The sequence below is a fragment of the Cherax quadricarinatus genome, chromosome 63, assembly GCF_038502225.1.
Source record: "Cherax quadricarinatus isolate ZL_2023a chromosome 63, ASM3850222v1, whole genome shotgun sequence".
Classification (NCBI taxonomy): Eukaryota; Metazoa; Arthropoda; class Malacostraca; order Decapoda; family Parastacidae; genus Cherax; species Cherax quadricarinatus.
In genome coordinates, this window is record NC_091354.1 from 15686985 (window position 1) to 15709334 (window position 22350).

At 43.4% G+C, this 22350-nt stretch overlaps 1 protein-coding gene across 2 annotated transcripts in view; it reads left to right on the forward strand.

Annotated features, from left to right (window-relative positions):
* The window catches only part of Ltn1 (E3 ubiquitin-protein ligase listerin), a gene marked incomplete at its 5' end in the record, with an annotated part of 147904 nt that extends 129048 nt beyond the window's left edge, over window positions 1-18856 (forward strand). For both annotated transcript variants that reach the window (XM_070098650.1, XM_070098651.1), the window contains 2 exon segments: window positions 15897-16088; window positions 18073-18856. In XM_070098650.1, the coding sequence (XP_069954751.1) occupies window positions 15897-16088; window positions 18073-18132 (252 nt within the window).
* Window positions 18857-22350: the final 3494 nt, after the last annotated feature.

Here is a 22350-nt window from a genome sequence, read left to right on the forward strand (position 1 = left end):
TTGAAAAACATCATTCCCTCAATTCTTGTAGTGGTACCGTTATTCTGCCCCATACCATAGTTCAACAAAATTTCCAGACATGTGGCACCGACATTCTAGAACAGCTGGAACTCCAAGATCTCCCAATCCTCAAGGTAGACACTTACGTTCTTCCTGCCCGTGGGCGGAGACGATACCCTAGCAATGTGGCTCGTTTAACTTTTGACAGCCGAGAACTCCCATCCTCCGTTTATATAGCAGGACATCGGTTACAAGTTCGAAAGGTGATCCCTACACCACAACAGTGTAGAAATTGCTGGCGATTTGGCCATCCAGCGAAATATTGCAGATCTATCGCCGAATGCCCAGTCTGTGGTGCCGATGACCATTCTAATACGTCTTGCAATCGATCTCCCTCTTGCCTTAACTGTCATGAGGCTCACCCTTCGTACTCTCGCCGTTGTCAGGTCTATTTAAACGAGCAGGAAATCCGTTACCTCAAAGAGACAGAAGGTCTCCCTTATGCCATGGCAGTTTCTCATCTCCGCCTCCAAGGGAGACTCCCACGTGTTTCTTATTCCCGTGTTTCAAAACGTCCCCCCACTTCTGGTATCCCATCTTCTACACCCACCTCTGTGGTTACCTCTCCCATAATCACTCCTGTATCTAATCCTTTTGCTGTCCTCGGCTCAGACGTCCCTACTTCAACGCCTCAGTCTAATCTCGCTTCTTCGAGTTCTCTCTTACAAGCCTCAGTATCGACGAGACCTCGTACGACACCTCTTCCCAATCGTCCCTCTACTTCTCAAAAGTCAAAAAAAGGTCCGGTAACACCTCCTACCCATCTTCCACCTCCTCATTTTACCCTCCCTGTCTCTGTCCCTAGTTCTTCCCCTCTCACTGGCTCAGTTACAAGTGCAGAGGTTCACCCTCCTCCTCGTAATGTACCTTCCTCCCCTGTTCCCTCCCAAGTTTCTTCCTCTTCTGCCACCTCCCAGGTTCCTGTCTCTTCTGTCCCCTGCCACGCTTCTCCAGTTCCCTCCACCCTTTCGCCCCCCCCTACCTTGGTACAGTCCAATACAGTTCCAATCTTTACTCATCCTCCCCCTACCATTCCCAATATTGTCTCCCATACGACATCTCTGAATTCCGAAACACTTGAAGCAATCTCTGAATATATTGCAGAGACCAAACCATCAATGGACACTGATCCACCTTCCGCTCTTTCTCTCTCCTCTGCTCCATCTGCGCAACTCCTTTCTTCACAGCGCACCGTTCCTTCGCTGCTTGAACATTTTCCACTGCCTCCGCATGTGGACTTTTCTAACCCTTCTAGTCCGTAGGAACCCTTACCTGCGGATTTCAAGTATCTTTATCATTGCCAATCATGGCCTTTTTACAGTGGAATATACGCGGCCTCAGGGGTAATCGGGGTGAGCTTCAGATGTTACTCTCCCAGTTTGCCCCTGTTGGTGTTTGCTTACAGGAACCAAAATTACACTCTGCTGTTATTTCTCACATCTCAGGCTATAATTTATTGTATTCTTCAGATCCTTTTCCTGATGGGACCTTTAATGAAAGTGCCCTTCTTCTCCGCACTGATATTCCGTACCATCAGCTATTTATTCATACTTCGCTGCATTACACAGCAGCCCGTATCCACTTACATAGGTGGTATACGCTCTGTTCTTTATATCTCTCTCCTTCTCGGGCATTATCTATTCCGGATTTTGCCTTCCTTGTTTCGTCATTACCGCCACCGATTCTGTTACTTGGTGATTTTAATGCCCACCATTTCCTCTGGGGAGGGTCTCACTGTGATTCCCGTGGAATTCAGTTAGAGGCTTTTCTTGCCACCCACCCCCTCCATGTTTTAAATACAGGTACTCACACCCATTTTGATCCTCGGACTCATACTCTCTCTTGCATCGATCTCTCAGTTTGCTCTTCCTCCGCCGCATTAGACTTTACTTGGTCTGTTCTCCCGGACTTACATGACAGTGATCATTTCCCAATCATTCTTACTTCCCCTTCATATTCGCCACCTCTTCGCACCCCACGCTGGCAATTTAATCGGGCAAATTGGAACCTTTACTCACACCTGACTGTTTTTAAAGAGGTTCCTTCTTCGTCCTCCATCGATGAGCTTTTACACCTCTTCTCGTCCTCCGTTTTCACCGCAGCTTCTCATTCTATACCCCAAACTTCGGGCAGGCATTCTCAGAAATGCGTGCCTTGGTGGTCTCCTGCTTGTGCTCGTGCAGTACGTTTGAAACGCGCTGCATGGGGCAGGTACCGGTACAATAGAACCACAGAGCGACTCCTTGATTTTAAACAGAAGCGTGCGATCGCTCGCCGTGTCATCCGTGACGCTAAACGCACTTGCTGGCGAGATTATGTCTCCACCATCACCTCTGCTTCCTCTATGAGTGCAGTCTGGAAAAAAGTACGAAAACTGAGTGGTAAATATTCTCCTGACCCGGCTCCTGTTCTGCGGGTTGCCGGTGTTGATATAGCAAACCCACTAGATGTTGCCAATGAAATTGGCAATCATCTGGTCCGTATTTCTCAGGGACTCCATCTATGCCCCTCATTTCTTTCCTCAAAGTCTGCCAGAGAGTTAGCACCCTTGGACTTTTCTTCTCTCAGAGAAGAACAGTATAATGTGCCTTTTACACTTCAAGAACTGGAGGCAACACTCTCAGCTTGTCGATCATCGGCAGCTGGGCCCGACGACATTCATATTCGTATGCTACAACATTTACATCAGTCAGCCCTTGCAGTCCTATTACGCCTTTACAATCTTATTTGGTCACAAGGAGTTCTTCCACAGCTGTGGAAATCCGCCATTGTTCTCCCTTTCCGCAAACCAGGCACTACGGGACATGAAACCTCCCACTATCGTCCCATTGCTCTTACCAGTGCAGTTTGCAAAGTAATGGAACGTCTAGTAAATAGACGTTTAGTGTGGTATTTAGAGACACACAACAGTCTCTCCACTCGTCAATATGGCTTTCGTAAGGGACGTTCTACCATAGACCCCTTACTGCGCTTGGATACGTATGTTCGTAATGCCTTTGCGAATAACCACTCAGTTATTGCCATATTTTTTGACCTTGAGAAGGCATATGACACAACTTGGAGGTATAATATTTTAGCCCAAGCCCACTCCTTAGGCCTTCGAGGCAATCTACCATCCTTCCTTAAGAACTTTTTAACTGACAGGCATTTCCGTGTTCGGGTTAATAATGTGCTCTCCCCGGACTTTGTCCAAGCTGAAGGTGTCCCCCAGGGATGTGTTCTGAGCACAACACTTTTTCTCCTTGCTATTAATGATTTGGCCTCTAGTCTTCCATCAAATATTTGGTCATCACTCTATGTTGATGACTTCGCTATTGCCTGTGCAGGCGCTGACTGTCACCTCCTTACAGTTTCTCTCCAGCATGCAGTCGACCGTGTTTCCAATTGGGCCACCACACATGGGTTTAAATTTTCCAGCACTAAAACCCACCAAATCACTTTCACTAGACGCTCTGTCATCTCTGATCATCCTTTGTACCTCTATGGCTCACGTATCCCTGAACGTGATACAGTCAAGTTTCTGGGCCTCCTCTTTGATCGTAGGTTATCCTGGAAACCTCACATTACCTCTCTGAAGGCAACTTGTCACAGCCGGCTGAACCTTCTTAAAACCCTTGCTCATCTTTCGTGGGGAGCTGATCGTCGAACCCTCCTTCACCTACATTCCACCCTTATTTTATCGAAACTTGATTATGGTGACCAGATCTATTCAGCGGCATCTCCTGCTACTCTCTCTAGCCTTAACCCCATTCATCACCAAGGATTACGTTTATGCCTTGGTGCTTTTCGCTCTTCCCCTGTCGAAAGCCTCTATGCAGAAGCGAACGTTCCATCCTTATCCGATCGCCGTGATGCCCATTGCCTGCGCTACTATGTACGCTCTCATGATCTCCGCAATCCTTCCATTTATAGAATGGTCACTGATATTAGTAGACATTCTTTATTTGTTCGCCGCCCCTGCTTACTCCGTCCCTTCTCTCTTCGCCTTCATTCGCTCTTGTCTTCTCTTCAACTACCACCTTTCTATGTACATGTAGCATCTCACTTTTCCCTACCCCCCTGGGAAGTTCCAGCTGTTCGAGTCTGTTCTTTCTCCCTCCCTTGCTCGAAAGCCCAACTGTCTACGGTCGCTTCCCGCTCTCTTTTTCTTGACCACTTTCACTCTCATTCTCATGCCATTGCTGTGTACACAGATGGCTCTAAGTCTTCTGACGGCGTAGGATTCGCAGCAGTGTTTCCGGACAGCGTCGTACAAGGGCATTTACTATCTTCAGCTAGTATTTTTACTGCTGAATTATATGCCATCCTTACAGCACTTATCCGTATTGCATCTATGCCTGTGTCATCATTTGTGGTTGTCTCAGACTCCCTTAGTGCTTTACAGGCTATACAAAAATTTGATACACCTCACCCCTTAGTCCTCCGTATCCAACTTTGGCTACGCCGCATCTTTACTAAGCATAAAGATATTGTTTTTTGTTGGGTCCCTGGTCATGTTGACGTACAGGGCAATGAACAGGCAGACACTGCTGCGCGGTCAGCAGTACATGACCTACCAGTTTCTTATAGAGGTATTCCATGTACGGACTATTTTGCTGTAATATCTTCCCACCTTCACACCCGTTGGCAACAACGTTGGTCTACTATGCTCGGCAACAAACTTCAGTCTATTAAACCGAGTATAGGTTACTGGCCGTCTTCTTATCACCAGTGTCGAGGTTGGGAGACTACTCTCTCCCGTCTTCGCATTGGCCATACTCGTCTTACTCATGGATATCTCATGGAGAGGCGTCTTGCTCCTCTCTGTGAGAATTGCCAAGCTCCATTATCAGTCAGCCACATTCTGTTGGACTGCCCACTTTATCAACGAGCACGCAGAATTTACCTCTGTCGTCGTCTTCGCCCCGCTGCTCTCTCTTTACCTTCCCTTCTCGCTGATGGACCCACCTTTCATCCGGACTCTCTCATTGACTTTTTGACAACGACTGACTTACTTCACAAATTCTGATACTTTCAGCCCTTTCTACTTGTATCTCTTGCTACCCTCTACCCCCGTACTATCCCCTGCCCCGCTGTTTTCTGTAACCTGCTGATCATCCCCCCTCCCTTCTGCCATCCAGTTCCCTTGCTTCCTTCCCTACCCTGCAGCGCTGTATAGCCCTTGTGGCTTAGCGCTTCTTTTTGATTATAATAATAACAAGATGGTTTCTGCAAAGGCTAAAGAAGGGACAGTTTTGGCAGAGGACCAGCTTATAGGATAGCTATGATTTCTAACCTCTTCAAGGGGGGCTCCTTGGCGTGGTGAAGAGGCTCTTGGTCTGAGGAATTAGACCTGTCGGTCTAGTTCCTCAGACCGAACCTAATTATCCCCCATTCCCTATCCCATCCTCCCCTTTTTCCTTTCCTCCTCCTCCTCCCCACCCTTCCCTTTTGCCCTTCCTTTTAGGCCTTTTTTTTTTTTTTTTTTTTTTTTTTTTACCCACAGGCACGCTAGTTCCTAGGTAGGGGAAACGGTACCGGGGTCCATCCCATTCCGTTGAGGTTCTTGGCGGTGGCGTAGTTTGCCGTGGAATCTGGATTGCCTGGGGATGTCCTGATCCCTCTCCGGTATCCCGGAGGGTGGCTTTGGGGGTGTCTCGGGCGACGGGTGTATCTCTGGAAGCCACCTTTCGGATTCCAGGGGTGGTGGCCGAAGGAGGTATGCTTTGTGGCAGATTTCCGGCAGCCCTATCTTTTGTCCACCGAGGTAGCTCAGCAGATGTGAGGTTGCTATCCCGGATTGCCGATTTACTGGCATGATGGGTAGGGTATGGCACGGGTTCCATGCTGCATCTGCGCTACTTGCGGTGCTGAGGTCCTCTTGGGCGCGGAGGGACATTTCTGGCCCTTTCATTCCTCCTAGGAACTATCCCTCCCTGGTCCCCCCTTTTTTTATTCTTTTTTTTTTTTTTATTTTTATTTTCTTTTCTTTCTTTTTTTTTTCTTAAAAACAAAAAGAAAGAAGTAACCTAACCATGGCACCCTTAGTCCATGAACCTGCTACCCCCGGGCCCCTTCTTGATACCGCACCCCGTTCTGACCCCGCCTCATCTTTGGACCACTCTTCGGACACTCCTCATGCCTCTGTACCTCTTGCCGGTGCTGTTTCCTCACCCGCTTCAGGTACTGAGGCCTCGACTGACTCCTTCGATTTATCTGACCTTCGCTCTCCTCTGACTATGCTTCCGGCCTCTCCCTCTACGGTGCGGCAATTTTCGAATCGTCGGCCCGTTCCACGTCGGACCAACTCTGGTCCCACGCCTAAACGACAACGACATTTACCTGCTGATGATACTTCTCCACCTTCTCGTTCTTCTCAGAAACGATCGACACGTCCTTCACTACCTTTCCACGCTCAGTTTCAGACTGCACAATGGACTAAATTCTTCACTTTACGACCGACTTCCTCTACTGCCTATCTTTCTGACCACAGTATTGGCAAGGCACTCCTATGCCATGTTGGTAAAGATATTTCTTTTCATGCTCTTAAGAGCGGTACGCGCATCGTCACCGTACAGAATGCTACCCAGGCTCATGAGCTTTCTCGTCTTTCCCATATCGATACTGTTCCTGTAACTATTGAAAAGCATCATTCCCTCAATTCTTGTAGTGGTACCGTCATTCTGCCCCATACCATAGTTCAACAAAATTTCCAGACATGTGGCACTGACATTCTTGAACAGCTGGAACTCCAAGATCTCCCAATCCTCAAGGTAGACACTTACGTTCTTCCTGCCCGCGGGCGGAGACGATACCCTAGCAATGTGGCTCGTTTAACTTTTGACAGCCGTGAACTCCCATCCTCAGTTTATGTAGCAGGACATCGGTTACAAGTTCGAAAGGTGATCCCTACACCGCAACAGTGTAGAAATTGCTGGCGATTTGGCCATTCAGCGAAATATTGCAGATCTATCGCCGAATGCCCAGTCTGTGGTGCCGATGACCAATTTAATACGTCTTTCAATTGACCTCCCTCTTGCCTTAATTGTCATGAGGCTCACCCTTCGTACTCTCGCCGTTGTCAAGTCTACTTAAACGAGTGGGAAATCCGTTACCTCAAAGAGGCAGAAGGTCTCCCTTATGCCATGGCAGTTTCTCATCTCCGCCTCCAAGGGAGACTACCTCGTGTTTCTTATTCCCGTGTTTCAAAACGTCCCCCCACTTCTGGTATCCCATCTTCTGCACCCACTTCTGTGGTTACCTCTCCCATAGTCACTCCTGTAGCTAATTCTTTTGCTGTCCTCGGCTCAGACGTCCCTACTTCAACGTCTCAGTCTGATCTTGCTTCTTCGTGTTCTCTCTCACAAGCCTCAGTAGCGACGAGATCTCGTATGACACCTCCTCCCAATCGTCCCTCTACTTCTCAAAAGTCAAAAAAAGGTCCGTTAACACCTCCTACCCATCTTCCACCTCCTCATTTTCCTTTCCCTGTCTCTGTACCTGGTTCTCCCCCTCTCACTGGCTCTGTTACAAGTGTAGAGGTTCACCCTCCTCCTCGTACTGTACCTTCCTCCCCTGTTCCCTCCCAAGTTTCTTCCTCTTCTGCCACCTCCCAGGTTCCTGCCTCTTCTGTCCCCTTCCACGCATCTCCAGTTCCCTCCACCCTTTCGCCCCCCCTACCTTGGTACAGTCCATTACAGTTCCAATCTTTACTCATCCTCCCCCTACCATTTCCAATATTGTCTCCCATACGACGTCTCTGAATTCTGAAACACTTGAAGCAATCTCTGAATATATTGCAGAGACCAAACCATCAATGGACACTGATCCACCGTCCACTCCTTCTCTCTCCTCTACTCCATCTGCGCAACTCCTTTCTTCACAGTGCACCGTTCCTTCGCTGCTTGAACGTTTTCCACTGCCTCCGCATGTGGACTTTTCTAACCCCTCTAGTCCATAGGAACCCTTACCTGCGGATTTCAGGTATCTTTATCATTGCCAATCATGGCCTATTTACAGTGGAATATATGCGGCCTCAGGGGTAATCGGGGTGAGCTTCAGATGTTACTCTCCCAGTTTTCCCCTGTTGGTGTTTGCTTACAGGAACCAAAATTACACTCTGCTGTTATCTCTCCCATCTCGGGCTATAATTTATTGTATTCTTCAGATCCTTTTCCTGATGGGACCTTTAATGAAAGTGCCCTTCTTCTACGCACTGATATTCCGTACCATCAGCTATTTGTTTGTACTTCGCTGCATTACACAGCAGCCCGTATCCACTTGCATAGGTGGTATACGCTCTGTTCTTTATATCTCTCTCCTTCTCGGGCATTATCTATTCCGGATATTGCCTTTCTTGTTTTGTCATTACCACCACCGATTCTGTTACTTGGTGATTTTAATGCCCACCATTTCCTCTGGGGGGGTCTCACTGTGATTCCCGTGGCATTCAGTTAGAGGCTTTTCTTGCCACCCACCCCCTCCATGTTTTAAATACAGGTACTCACACCCATTTTGATCCTCGGACTCACACTCTCTCTTGCATCGATCTCTCAGTCTGCTCTTCCTCCGCCGCATTAGACTTCACTTGGTCTGTTCTTCCGGACTTAAATGACAGCGATCATTTCCCAATCATTCTTACTTCCCCTTCATATTCACCACCTCTTCGCATCCCACGCTGGCAATTTGATCAGGCAAATTGGAACCTTTACTCACACCTAACTGTTTTTAGAGAGGTTCCTTCTTCGTCCTCCATCGATGAGCTTTTACACCTCTTCTCGTCCTCCGTTTTAACCGCAGCTTCTCATTCTATACCCCAAACTTCGGGCAGGCATTCTCAGAAATGCGTGCCTTGGTGGTCTCCTGCTTGTGCTCGTGCAGTACATTTGAAACGCGCTGCATGGGGCAGGTACCAGTACAATAGAACCACAGAGAGACTTCTTGATTTTAAGCAGAAGCGTGCGATCGCTCGCCGTGTCATCCATGACGCTAAACGCACTTGCTGGCGAGATTATGTCTCCACCATCACCTCTGCTTCCTCTATGAGTGCAGTCTGGAAAAAAAGTACGAAAACTGAGTGGTAAATATTCTCCTGACCCGGCTCCTGTTCTGCGGGTTGCCGGTGTTGATATAGCAAACCCACTAGATGTTGCCAATGAAATTGGCAATCATCTGGTCCGTATTTCTCAGGGACTCCATCTATGCCCCTCATTTCTTTCCTCAAAGTCTGCCAGAGAGTTAGCACCCTTGGACTTTTCTTCTCTCAGAGAAGAACAGTATAATGTGCCTTTTACACTTCAAGAACTGGAGGCGACACTCTCAGCTTGCCGATCATCGGCAGCTGGGCCCGACGACATTCATATTCGTATGCTACAACATTTACATCAGTCAGCCCTTGCAGTCCTATTACGCCTTTACAATCTTATTTGGTCACAAGGAGTTCTTCCACAGCTGTGGAAATCCGCCATTGTTCTCCCTTTCCGCAAACCAGGCACTACGGGACATGAAACCTCCCACTATCGTCCCATTGCTCTTACCAGTGCAGTTTGCAAAGTGATGGAACGCCTAGTAAATAGACGTTTAGTGTGGTATTTAGAGACACACAACAGTCTCTCCACTCGTCAATATGGCTTTTGTAAGGGACGTTCTACCATAGACCCCTTACTAAGCTTGGATACGTATGTTCGTAATGCCTTTGCGAATAACCACTCAGTTATTGTCATATTTTTTGACCTTAAGAAGGCATATGACACAACTTGGAGGTATAATATTTTAGCCCAAGCCCACTCCTTAGGCCTTCAAGGCAATCTACCATCCTTCCTTAAGAACTTTTTAACTGACAGGCATTTCCGTGTTCGGGTTAATAATGTGCTCTCCCCGGACTTTATCCAAGCTGAAGGTGTCCCCCAGGGATGTGTTCTGAGCACAACACTTTTTCTCCTTGCTATTAATGATTTGGCCTCTAGTCTTCCATCAAATATTTGGTCATCACTCTATGTTGATGACTTCGCTATTGCCTGTGCAGGCGCTGACTGTCACCTTATTACAGTTTCTCTCCAGCATGCAGTCAACCGTGTTTCCAATTGGGCCACCACACGTGAGTTTAAATTTTCCAGCATTAAAACCCACCAAATTACTTTCACTAGACGCTCTGTCATCTCCGATCATCCTTTGTACCTCTATGGCTCCCGTATCCCTGAACGTGATACAGTCAAGTTTCTGGGCCTCCTCTTTGATCGTAGGTTATCCTGGAAACCTCACATTACCTCTCTGAAGGCAGCTTGTCACAGCCGGCTGAACCTTCTTAAAACCCTTGCTCATCTTTCATGGGGAGCTGATCGTCGAACCCTCCTTCGCCTACATTCCACCCTTATCTTATCGAAACTTGATTATGGTGACCAGATCAATTCAGCGGCATCTCCTGCTACTCACTCTAGCCTTAACCCCATTCATCACCAATTATTACGTTTATGCCTTGGTGCTTTTCGCTCTTCCCCTGTCGAGAGCCTCTATGCAGAAGCGAACGTTCCATCCTTATCCGATCGCCGTGATGCCCATTGCCTTCGCTACTATGTACGCTCTCATGATCTCCGCAATCCTTCCATTTATAGAATGGTCACTGATATTAGTAGACATTCTTTATTTGTTCGCCGCCCCTGTTTACTCTGTCCCTTCTCTCTTCGCCTTCATTCGCTCTTGTCTTCTCTTCAATTACCACCTTTCTATGTACATGTAGCATCTCACTTTTCCCTACCCCCCTGGGAAATTCCAGCTGTTCGAGTCTGTTCTTTCTCTCTCCCTTGCTCGAAAGCCCAACTGTCTATGGTCGCTTCCCGCTCTCTTTTTCTTGACCACTTTCACTCTCATTCTCATGCCATTGCTGTGTACACAGATGGCTCTAAGTCCTCTGACGGTGTAGGATTCGCAGCAGTGTTTCCGGACAGCGTCGTACAAGGGCATTTACTATCTTCAGCTAGTATTTTTACTGCTGAATTGTATGCCATCCTTACAGCACTTATCCGTATTGCATCTATGCCTGTGTCATCATTTGTGGTTGTCTCAGACTCCCTTAGTGCTTTACAGGCTATACAGAAATTTGATACACCTCACCCCTTAGTCCTCCGTATCCAACTTTGGCTACGCCGCATCTTTACCAAGCTGGCTAGACAGATACTGCAAGGAACTTGCAATCCCATTCATTGACAACTGGAACAACTTTTATGGCAAACATGATATGTATGCAAGGGATGGGGTTCATCTCTCTGGGGCAGGGGTGGTAGCACTTGCAGACTCGATTGAGAAGGCCATTGGTGAAATGCCTATGATTTTAAACTGATGGAAGATAGAGGTATGGGTGTGTGTGGGAAACAAGCAGGTTGCAACACTAGGGTTGGAAACAGTAAATGTATAAAAGGCATTCAGCATGAAGTTATAAATAAAGACAATAGAACAGGTCAGCAAACAAAGGGGGACAGCAGAGGGCAGCAAGGGACTAGCTCCCTTAAGGTTTACTATACTAATAGCAGGAGTGTTAGAAATAAGATAGATGAGCTAAGATTAATTGCAAGTGCAGGAAACATAGATATTATTGCTATAACAGAGACCTGGCTCAATCTGAAAGATAGAGAGATGCCCTCTGAATGTCACATACGAGGCTATAAATTGTTCCACACTGACAGGGTCAACAGGAAAGGTGGTGGAGTAGCGATGTATGTCAGAGACAATTTAAATTGTTGTGTTAGACAAGATATTAAATTAGAAGCGTCAGCCACTGAATCTGTTTGGTTACAGCTTCTCGAGGGCCGAGAAAAACTAATTTTGGGTGTGATTTACAGGGCCCCAAATCTTGATAGGGAGTGCAGTAAACTTCTATGGGACGAAATTCGTAAGGCATCTACATACGAAAATGTTGTGCTAATGGGAGATTTCAACTATAGACAGATTGACTGGAGCAATTTGACAGGAAATTTAGAGTCGGGTGACTTTCTTGATACGATCCAGGATTGTTTTTTAAAACAGTTTGTGACAGAGCCAACTAGGGGAAATAACCTCCTTGACTTGGTTCTTGCCAGTAGGGAAACACTAATTAATAATCTTGAGGTTAATGATGAGCTTGGGGAGAGTGATCACAAATCACTCAGTTTTAACATATCATGGAATTCCCCTAATAATGGCAATCAAGTCTCCGTCCCTGACTTTCGCTTGGCTGATTTCATAGGACTGAAAAATTACTTAGGTGGGCTGAACTGGAATGACCTGACTAGGGGTCAGGTAGGTGGTGATGGTTGCCGATATGATGCTTTCCAGGGCATAGTTCTAGCTGCTCAGTCAAATTATGTTCCAAATAGGGAAATCAGATCAAACAAAAATGATCCTAAATGGATGAACAATAGATTAAAATATCTGATTGGTCAAAAGAGAGGCATATATAGGCAAATCAAAAGAGGAGAGGGGCAATTAAGAAATCGATATATTCAGTTAAAGAGAGAAATAAAAAAGGGAATTAGAAAAGCAAATAGAGATTATGAGGTTAAAGTTGCAAGAGAATCGAAGACTAACCCAAAAGGATTCTTTCAGGTATACAGAAGTAAGATCAGGGACAAGATAGGCCCACTCAAAAGTTCCTCGGGTCAGCTCACTGACAGTGATAAGGAAATGTGTAGAATTTTTAACACATACTTCCTCTCAGTTTTTACACAGGAGGATACCAGCGATATTCCAGTAATGATAAATTATGTAGAACAGGACGATAATAAACTGTGCACTATTAGGGTCACAAGTGACATGGTCCTTAGGCAAATAGATAAATTAAAACCTAACAAATCCCCAGGCCCTGATGAACTGTATGCAAGGGTTCTAAAGGAATGTAAAGAGGAGCTTAGCACACCTTTGGCTAATCTTTTCAACATATCACTACAAACTGGCATGGTGCCAGATAAGTGGAAAATGGCAAATGTGATACCTATTTTCAAAACAGGTGACAGGTCCTTAGCTTCGAACTATAGACCAATAAGCCTAACCTCCATAGTGGGAAAATTTATGGAATCAATAATTGCCGAGGCAGTTCGTAGCCACCTTGAAAAGCATAAATTAATCAACGAATCTCAGCATGGTTTTACAAAGGGGCGTTCCTGCCTTACGAATTTATTAACTTTTTTCACTAAGGTATTTGAGGAGGTAGATCATGGTAATGAATATGATATTGTGTATATGGACTTCAGTAAGGCTTTTGACAGGGTCCCACATCAGAGACTATTGAGGAAAATTAAAGCACATGGAATAGGAGGAGAAATTTTTTCCTGGATAGAGGCATGGTTGACAAATAGGCAGCAGAGAGTTTGCATAAATGGGGAGAAATCAGAGTGGGGAAGCGTCACGAGCGGTGTTCCACAGGGGTCAGTGTTGGGCCCCCTGCTGTTCACAATCTACATAAACGACATAGATGAGGGCATAAAGAGCGACATCGGCAAGTTTGCCGATGACACCAAAATAGGCCGTCGAATTCATTCTGACGAGGACATTCGAGCACTCCAGGAAGATTTGAATAGACTGATGCAGTGGTCGGAGAAGTGGCAGATGCAGTTTAATATAGACAAATGCAAAGTTCTAAATGTTGGACAGGACAATAACCATGCCACATATAAACTAAATAATGTAGATCTTAATATTACGGATTGCGAAAAAGATTTAGGAGTTCTGGTTAGCAGTAATCTGAAACCAAGACAACAGTGCATAAGTGTTCGCAATAAAGCTAATAGAATCCTTGGCTTCATATCAAGAAGCATAAATAATAGGAGTCCTCAGGTTGTTCTTCAACTCTATACATCCTTGGTTAGGCCTCATTTAGATTATGCTGCACAGTTTTGGTCACCGTATTACAGAATGGATATAAATTCTCTGGAAAATGTACAAAGGAGGATGACAAAGATGATCCCATGTATCAGAAACCTTCCCTATGAGGATAGACTAAGGGCCCTGAAACTGCACTCTCTAGAAAGACGTAGAATTAGGGGGGATATGATTGAGGTTTATAAGTGGAAGACAGGAATAAATAAAGGGGATGTAAATAGTGTGCTGAAAATATCTAGCCTAGACAGGACTCGCAGCAATGGTTTTAAGTTGGAAAAATTCAGATTCAGGAGGGATATAGGAAAGTACTGGTTTGGTAATAGAGTTGTGGATGAGTGGAACAAACTCCCAAGTACCGTTATAGAGGCCAGAACGTTGTGTAGCTTTAAAAATAGGTTGGATAAATACATGAGTAGATGTGGGTGGGTGTGAGTTGGACCTGATAGCTTGTGCTAACAGGTCGGTTGCCGTGTTCCTCCCTTAAGTCAATGTGACCTGACCTGACTAGGTTGGGTGCATTGGCTTAAGCCGGTAGGGACTTGGACCTGCCTCGCATGGGCCAGTAGGCCTTCTGCAGTGTTCCTTCGTTCTTATGTTCTTATGTTCTTATAAAGATATTGTTTTTTGTTGGGTCCCTGGTCATGTTGACGTACAGGGCAATGAACAGGCAGACACTGCTGCGCGGTCAGCAGTACATGACCTACCAGTTTTATGTAGAGGTATTCCATTTACGGACTATTTTGCTGCAGTATCTTCCCAACTTCACACCCGTTGGCAACAACGTTGGTCTACTATGCTCGGCAACAAACTTCAATCTATTAAACCGAGTATAGGTTACTGGCCGTCTTCTTATCACCAGTGTCGAGGTTGGGAGACTACTCTCTCCCGTCTTCGCATTGGCCATACTCGTCTTACTCGTGGATATCTCATGGAGAGGCACCCTGCTCCTCTCTGTGAGAATTGCCAAGTTCCATTATCAGTCAGCCACATTCTGTTGGACTGCCCACTTTATCAACGAGCACGCAGAATTTACCTCCGTCGTCGTCTTCGCTCTGCTGCTCTCTCTTTACCTTCCCTTCTCGCTGATGGACCCACCTTTCATCCAGACTCTCTCATTGACTTTTTGACAACAACTGACTTACTTCACAAATTCTGATACCTTCAGCCCTTTCTACTTCAATCTCTTGCTACCCTCTACCCCCGTACTATCCCCTGCCCCGCTGTTTTCTGTAACCTACTGATCATCCCTCCTCCCTTCTGCCATCCAATACCCTCGCTTCCTTCCCTACCCTGCAGCGCTGTATAGCCCTTGTGGCTTAGCGCTTCTTTTTGATTATAATAATAATAATAATATGATTTCTAATAATATAGAGAATATCATTTGTGTTCTTTAAGTCTGGCAGAAAGGAGTAGCCACCTTCACCAACATATTGGAGAGAGCATGAGAAACAGGAAATAAAATAGGTACTGGAAGTAAACCCACAATGAAAGATATGGCATGAAGTGTTGTTAGAAGAGACCATACCAGTGGGCTAGGGGTGAGTTTGGGTTAAGGGAAATTGAAGCTTGTGACATGCATAGGAATTAATAAATTGATGGTGTATTTTAAATACAGTGGACCCCCGACTTACGATCAGCTCCCAACTCAAACAGTTATGCAAGTGTATTTTTGCAAGTGCTTTTTTAAGTGTATTTTTGGGTGTCTGAAACGGACTAATCTAATTTACAACATTCCTTATAGGAGCAAATTCGTTCAGTAACGGCACCCGAACAGCCTTCTTGAACGAATTAATATCGTAAGTCGGGGGTCCACTGTACATATTTTTTGAGCATGATAAAGGTTCATTAAGTGAAGTAAACAATGATAGAGCTCAAAATAGAGACAAGATGAGAACATAATATTTGTATGGCAAGTGAAATTCCTGTTTGTATTTTGATGCACTGTATACCAAATCCTCGTACAGTATTATAATAATGGTATTCATATTAAACATTCCACTTTTTTTCAGATGAATACTATGCTTTCTCATCGCAACACACCCTTATTACAGTCATTAGTATTTTGGAAACAAAATGTTGATCAGAAATTTGAGGGCATTGAGGAATGCTTTATTTGCTACTATGTCTTACATGGAACAAATCATCAGCTACCAAAACTTCTCTGCCGAACTTGCAAGAAGAAGTTCCACTCAGCATGTCTGGTAAGGATACATATTGAGGCTATTCAAGACAAGCCTACAATATATATTGCTATTAATATTTAAATTTAAGAGATTTACCTATGATAACTATGTGAGCAGGGTAATATTTAGTGAAGGGATTCAGGGAAACCAGTTATTTTTATATAGCCGGACTTGAGTAGTGTAAATGGGAAGTACAATGCCTGCACTTTAAAGGAGGGGTTTAGGATATTGGCAGTCTGGAGAGAGATGTTATCTATCTTTATATATGCTTGTAAACTGTTGTATCTGGGCACCTCTGCAAAGACAGTGATTATGTATGAGTGAGGTGAAAGTGTTGAATGATGATAAAAGCATTTTCTTTTTGGGTCACCCTGCCTCGGTGGGAGACGGCCGACTTGTTAAAAAAAAAAACTACGGTTTTGAGGGTTCTATATTTGCAACGCAGCCTGAGACCAGGCTTCCTTGTTGACTGCCTAGTTTTCCAGGTTGTTTCTAATAGCATCCTGAAGGCAAATATATAAGACATCACAACCTGTCTGATAAGACACTTGCAGGAGTTAATCGTCTAGGGGTCTTTTCATCTTCGATAAGATGAAAAGACATATTGAGACAATGCTCATTACTTTTGTTCACTTCCATGAACTTCAAGATCTTCATACATACAGAATAATCACAGGGGGGTTGGGATATTGGGTGCTTGGAGTGACATCTGAACTGTCATATCTGATCACCTCTGCAAAAACAGTGATTATGTGTGAATGATGGTGAAGGTGTTGAATGATGACGAAAGTGTTCTTTTTTGGGTTACCTTGCCTTGGTGGGAGATGGCTGGTGTGTTTAAAAGGAAAAAATAATTAGTAAGATTAATTTATTTAATCATTGATCCCATTTATTATGACACTTTAATCTCGGCACTCAAATTCTTTTAGTATCTCTTAATGTACCTCATTTCATTCTTTTCTCTCTCCATGGTAAGTTCCAATGATTAATGTTTGCTCCTACTCCCTTCCATGCCTGAAGACTAATATATGTGATGCAAACTTATGTTTATTCTTCCTTGAACATTTCACTTGCCATGAGTTCTAACCTCACCCGTACCATGAATTGTTTGCAATCATGTTGTTATGATTTCGTGAATCAGTTCTCATGTAAGGTGGTGGACACTGACGGCTCCATATCCTAAAATGGAGTAGGGTACATGGCTGTTTATTTTTTTAGATAGAGTAATCTAAGGACATATACTGAAGTTAGCTAGCATTTTCATAGTAAAGTTATATTCAATATGTACTTATTGCTATCATAGATTCTTCAACCATGTCCACCACCTTATTCATTGTTAGTTCAGACTTTCAAGGTGAATTATAGGCTTTCAAAATATAACTCCCCACATCCCATGATACTTCTTATACAATAATGTTAGTGTTGATTTTTTTTTTCTCCAGCTATCTATTACTGAGGTAGGGTGACCCATTTAAAAAAAAAAAAAAGTGGAAACATTTTCACCATCATTCATTCAGTCACACTCTTGCCCAAAGTGCACTGACATCACAGCTCAGATGACCCTCAGAATTGTACAGTGTTTGTGCTTCTTCAGATTGCAGACATTGTACTTCCCACCTCCAGAACTTGAGTCCAGCTAGTTGGTTTACCCTGAATCCCATCATAAATATTACCTTATTCACATTACAACAGTACTTCACTAATAACAACCACCTGCTTCCACTTACACTGATTAAGTTGGTGCCTCAAAGCTAGTAAAGGGCTCTTGGTCTAAGGAATTGGAGTTACCGTTTCCTTCTTCGGATCATATCTAATTGCCTCCTGTTCTGCAGGTGCTATATGACTCCCTGTGGGTGCTTCCCCTCAAATATAAAAATAATGCAGTATCCCTCCTCTAGTCTTCACAGATGCTGGTTTGTTGAAACTTTTTCGTGTGAAACCAGTTTAGAGACTCAAATAATTTTCAAAATGCTAATAACATTTTTTCCCTCTCTTTGCACAGTATAAATGGTTTAGCAGCAGCAACAACTCAACCTGTCCTCTCTGCCGAAGTCTGTTTTAGAGCAGTTGCAACAGGAGTGTTTTAAAAATTTAAGACTGCAAATTTCTTCTTTCTGTCTTAGAAGAATTACACAAGATTCAGTAATAACAGCCAGAAATGTAATAGTGATTACTGAAAGTTATAATTGAAATGCACACTTTCAATCCGTTCCTACATCTGTAATATAAATTATTATGTAAATATAAAAGTTTATTAATTCGTCTTAAATTTATTTTGTAAATTATATTGCGGAATACAAAAATTTTACATTTTGATAGCACTCAGCACTTTCGTAAATGTCCAGAGATATAAAACTTTTTCTCGTCATAAAATTTTTATACTGCATTATATCCTACACCACAAAAAAATGCAAATAAGCATTAAGCTAAATGCAGTATTAATGGATTTAGGCTGGCCTATACACCTTGACCAATTGTGCCTTGTAAAATGTTTATGGTATGTTTTGTAAACCTGAAATAGTAGATTTAAAACATTGCTTATTTTATCCTTATAATGATATGCAATGTTTTGTATGTACATCACTCAGTTAATATCGTATTAGCTTAGTAATATTGTTAAATATGTATGGTATGGAAAATATGTATACAGTATGTCATATTACAAAGTTAAAGGAAATATTCCTTTAGTATTATATTTTGTCTTAACCTTATTGTATGCTAGTAATGTAATATTAAAAATTATGCGCATTATGTATTAAAAGAATGTTTATGTACAAAGCCAAGAACAGTGTTTCATTCCATTTACTCATCAGGAGAGGAAATAGCATTCACATTTGTTTAACATTAGTACCATATATACAGTAGGGCCCCGCTTTACAGCGTTCCGCTAATATGGCAATTTCGAATTGTGACCAAAATTTGCTGTACGGCAAGTGGTCTTTCAAATACGGTGCGCCCCACCCAGTTTGTTTACATTCTTCGTGAGCACATCTATTATGTCTGGAAACTTTCCAAAATTTCAAGTGTGTTAAAGTTATTGCATATTTTATATGTACATGTCTCCCTCAACATTCGCGTTTTCAACTTTCGCGGGCTTCACACATTCGCGAATTTCCAACCGCCAAATTCCCAGCTGCCAAATCATATTTAAGTTTACCGCCACGAGTCCTTACTACCCTCCCTCCGACCCCTGCAACTGGCAGCCAGCCCTCCCACCACTGTGTGGTGAGTGTTTTGTTTGTTCATTATTTGCTATTAAACTACAGAATAAATAATGTAAACCCATCCATGACTGCATATTAGAATGGCTATTTGGACAGGTATTGGAAGGTGACATCATGTGTTTACTCTTGAACACAGCAAAGAATCAAACATTTCTGCTATTGCTAATAATAATAATAATAATATTAATATAATAATAATAATAAATACAATAGAATTGAAGGAAATTGTACAAAAATACGAGGGCTGAAGCAGTGGTGGAGGAAGTGGTTGACTCATCGTCAGTGTGGCTTTGTTTATGCTGGAGTGAGTATTAGTCTCCGTGCTCTTCCAAACATTTCACAATAGTTCATTGTATTTGGTGCTTGTAGATTGAGTGTGACTGGAGTGGTTGAGGCAGTGGTAGAGGCAGTGGTAAAGGCATTGGGTGAGGCACTTCAATAAAGGATCTAACCAGGACAAAATCCAAGCACCACGAACCAGTCAATACAGGAGTTTACACTACCCTGTGGAGGCTGTGACAAGATTTATGTAGGTGAAACAGCAAGAAACCTCGACACCCGCCTCAATGAACACATTTACGCATGTAGGAACGATAACTTGAACAATGCCTGTGTACAACACCGAAATTCCACCAATCATCTCATGAAATTCAGAGACGCCCAATTAGTGATCAAAGAAACTAATTTCCGCAGACGCAAGTGCCTCGAATCAGCACTGATCGCTGTTTCGAATACAATTAAACAAAACAACAGCAGCTTCACCATCTCCGAAGTCTTAGCCAGAATCCTCCTGAAAACAGTAAATCCTGCCATCACATAGTCTCTCCTGTTATACTACACAAAGCACATTACAGAGAGTGAACACTGAAACAGGCTGCCTCTTTCCAGTCTATATTTGTCCAACCTATTTTTATGTTACCCAAGTAATAGCTTTTATATCCTTTTACTCATGTATGAATTAATTGCTGTACCATATTGTATTACTTTTGTCTACTACTACTACTACTACTACCACTAGTGAACATCGAAATGGTACCTCACTAGTATTGCACCTCACTCTGAGCCTTTATATACCCTCTGTGTTTGTAATGGCTTGATAAAGCTCCTGGGGAGTGAAACGTTGCAACAAAATGTCACATTAGTTGCACTTGTGTCCTTTTACTTAACATATATGTTATAAATAATAATAGTACATTATGAATAACATTTATTATTATTATTATAAATGTTATTAATATTAACATGTACTATTATTATTTGTAACATACATGTTAGTAAATACAGCTTGGGTGGTAAATGCAGCAGCGAGGAGACGGTTGGAGGCAGTGAAGATGTCCTGTCTAAGGGCAATGTGTGGTGTAAACATTATGCAGAAAATTCGGAGTGTGGAAATTAGGAGAAGGTGTGGAGTTAAAAGCATTAGTCAGAGGGCAGAAGAGGGGTTGTTGAGGTGGTTTGGTCATTTAGAGAGAATGGATCAAAGTAGAATGACATGGAAAGCATATAAATCTATAGGGGAAGGAAGGAGGGGTAGGGGTCGTCCTCGAAAGGGTTGGAAAGAGGGGGGAAAGGAGGTTTTGTGGGCGAGAGGCTTGGACTTCCAGCAAGCGTGCATGAGCGTGTTAGATAGGAGTGAATGGAGACGAATGATACTTGGGACCTGACGATCTGTTGGAGTGTGAGCAGGGTAATATTTAGTGAAGGGATTCAGGGAAGCCGGTTGTTTTCATATAGTCGGACTTGAGTCCTGGAAATGGGAAGTACAATGCCTGCTTTTTAAAGGAGGGGTTTTGGGATATTGGCAGTTTGGAGGGATATGTTGTGTATCTTTATATGTATATGCTTCTAAACTGTTGTATTCTGAGCACCTCTGCAAAAACAGTGATAATGTGTGAGTGTGGTGAAAGTGTTGAATGATGATGAAAGTATTTTCTTTTTGGGGATTTTCTTTCTTTTTTGGGTCACCCTGCCTCGGTGGGAGACTGCCGACTTGTTGAAAAAAAAAAAAATATATATATATATATACAGTGAACCCCCACCTTACAATATTAATCCGTTCCTGAGAGCTCATCGTAAGCCGAAATTATCATTAGCCGAATTAATTTTCCCCATAAGAAATAATGGAAATTAAATTAATCCGTTCCCGACACCTGAAAGTATGAAAAAAAAAATTTTTTACCACATGAAATATTAATTTTAATACACACAAACTGAAGAAGACATGCACAATTACTACTCTACTTAGAATAGAATACATGACACTTACCTTTATTGAAGATCTGGTGATGATTGATGGGATGGGAGGAGGGGAGAATGTGGAAGTTATTGTTTAGAAGGGGAATCCCCTTCCATTAGGACTTAAGGTAGCAAGTCCTTTTCCGTGGTTGCTTCCCTTCTTCTTTTAATGCCACTAGGACCAGCTTGAGAGTCACTGGACCTCTGTCGCACAACAAATCTGTCCATAGAGCTCTGTACCTCCTGTTCCTTTAAGACCTTCCTAAAATGGGCCATAACATTGTCATTGTACAGGTTGCCAACACGGCTTGCAGTAGCTGTGTCAGGGTGATTTTCATCCATAAAGGTTTGCAGTTCAACCCACTTTGTACACATTTCCTTAATCTCTCTTTTCAATTCCATACTAATTCTTGCCCTTTTTACCACAGGGATGGCACCAGAAGCTTTCTTGGGGTCCAAGGTGATTTATTTTGAAGTTACAAGCACTAAAAACACTGGGATATTGTGAAATGTATCGAATGTATGCGTAGATGTGACCACACTGGCTGGCTTGTAAACACTGGTGCCGAGGCCACACGTGGGACGCGTAATTTTTTCGTTCAAATGCTTCATATGGCGGATTTAACGTAATGCGATGCATTCGTGAGGCGGGGGTCCACTGTACACACATACATATATACTTGACATACTGTGCCTGCCCTTTTTTTGATGACCCCACTTTTGCTGCAGACTCCTTTTATGAATTTTTTTCTTTTAAATTAGCACCAATTTGCTACATTAACTGTAACCCTAGCCTCTCTGTTGATGTCTTTTCCTCAACA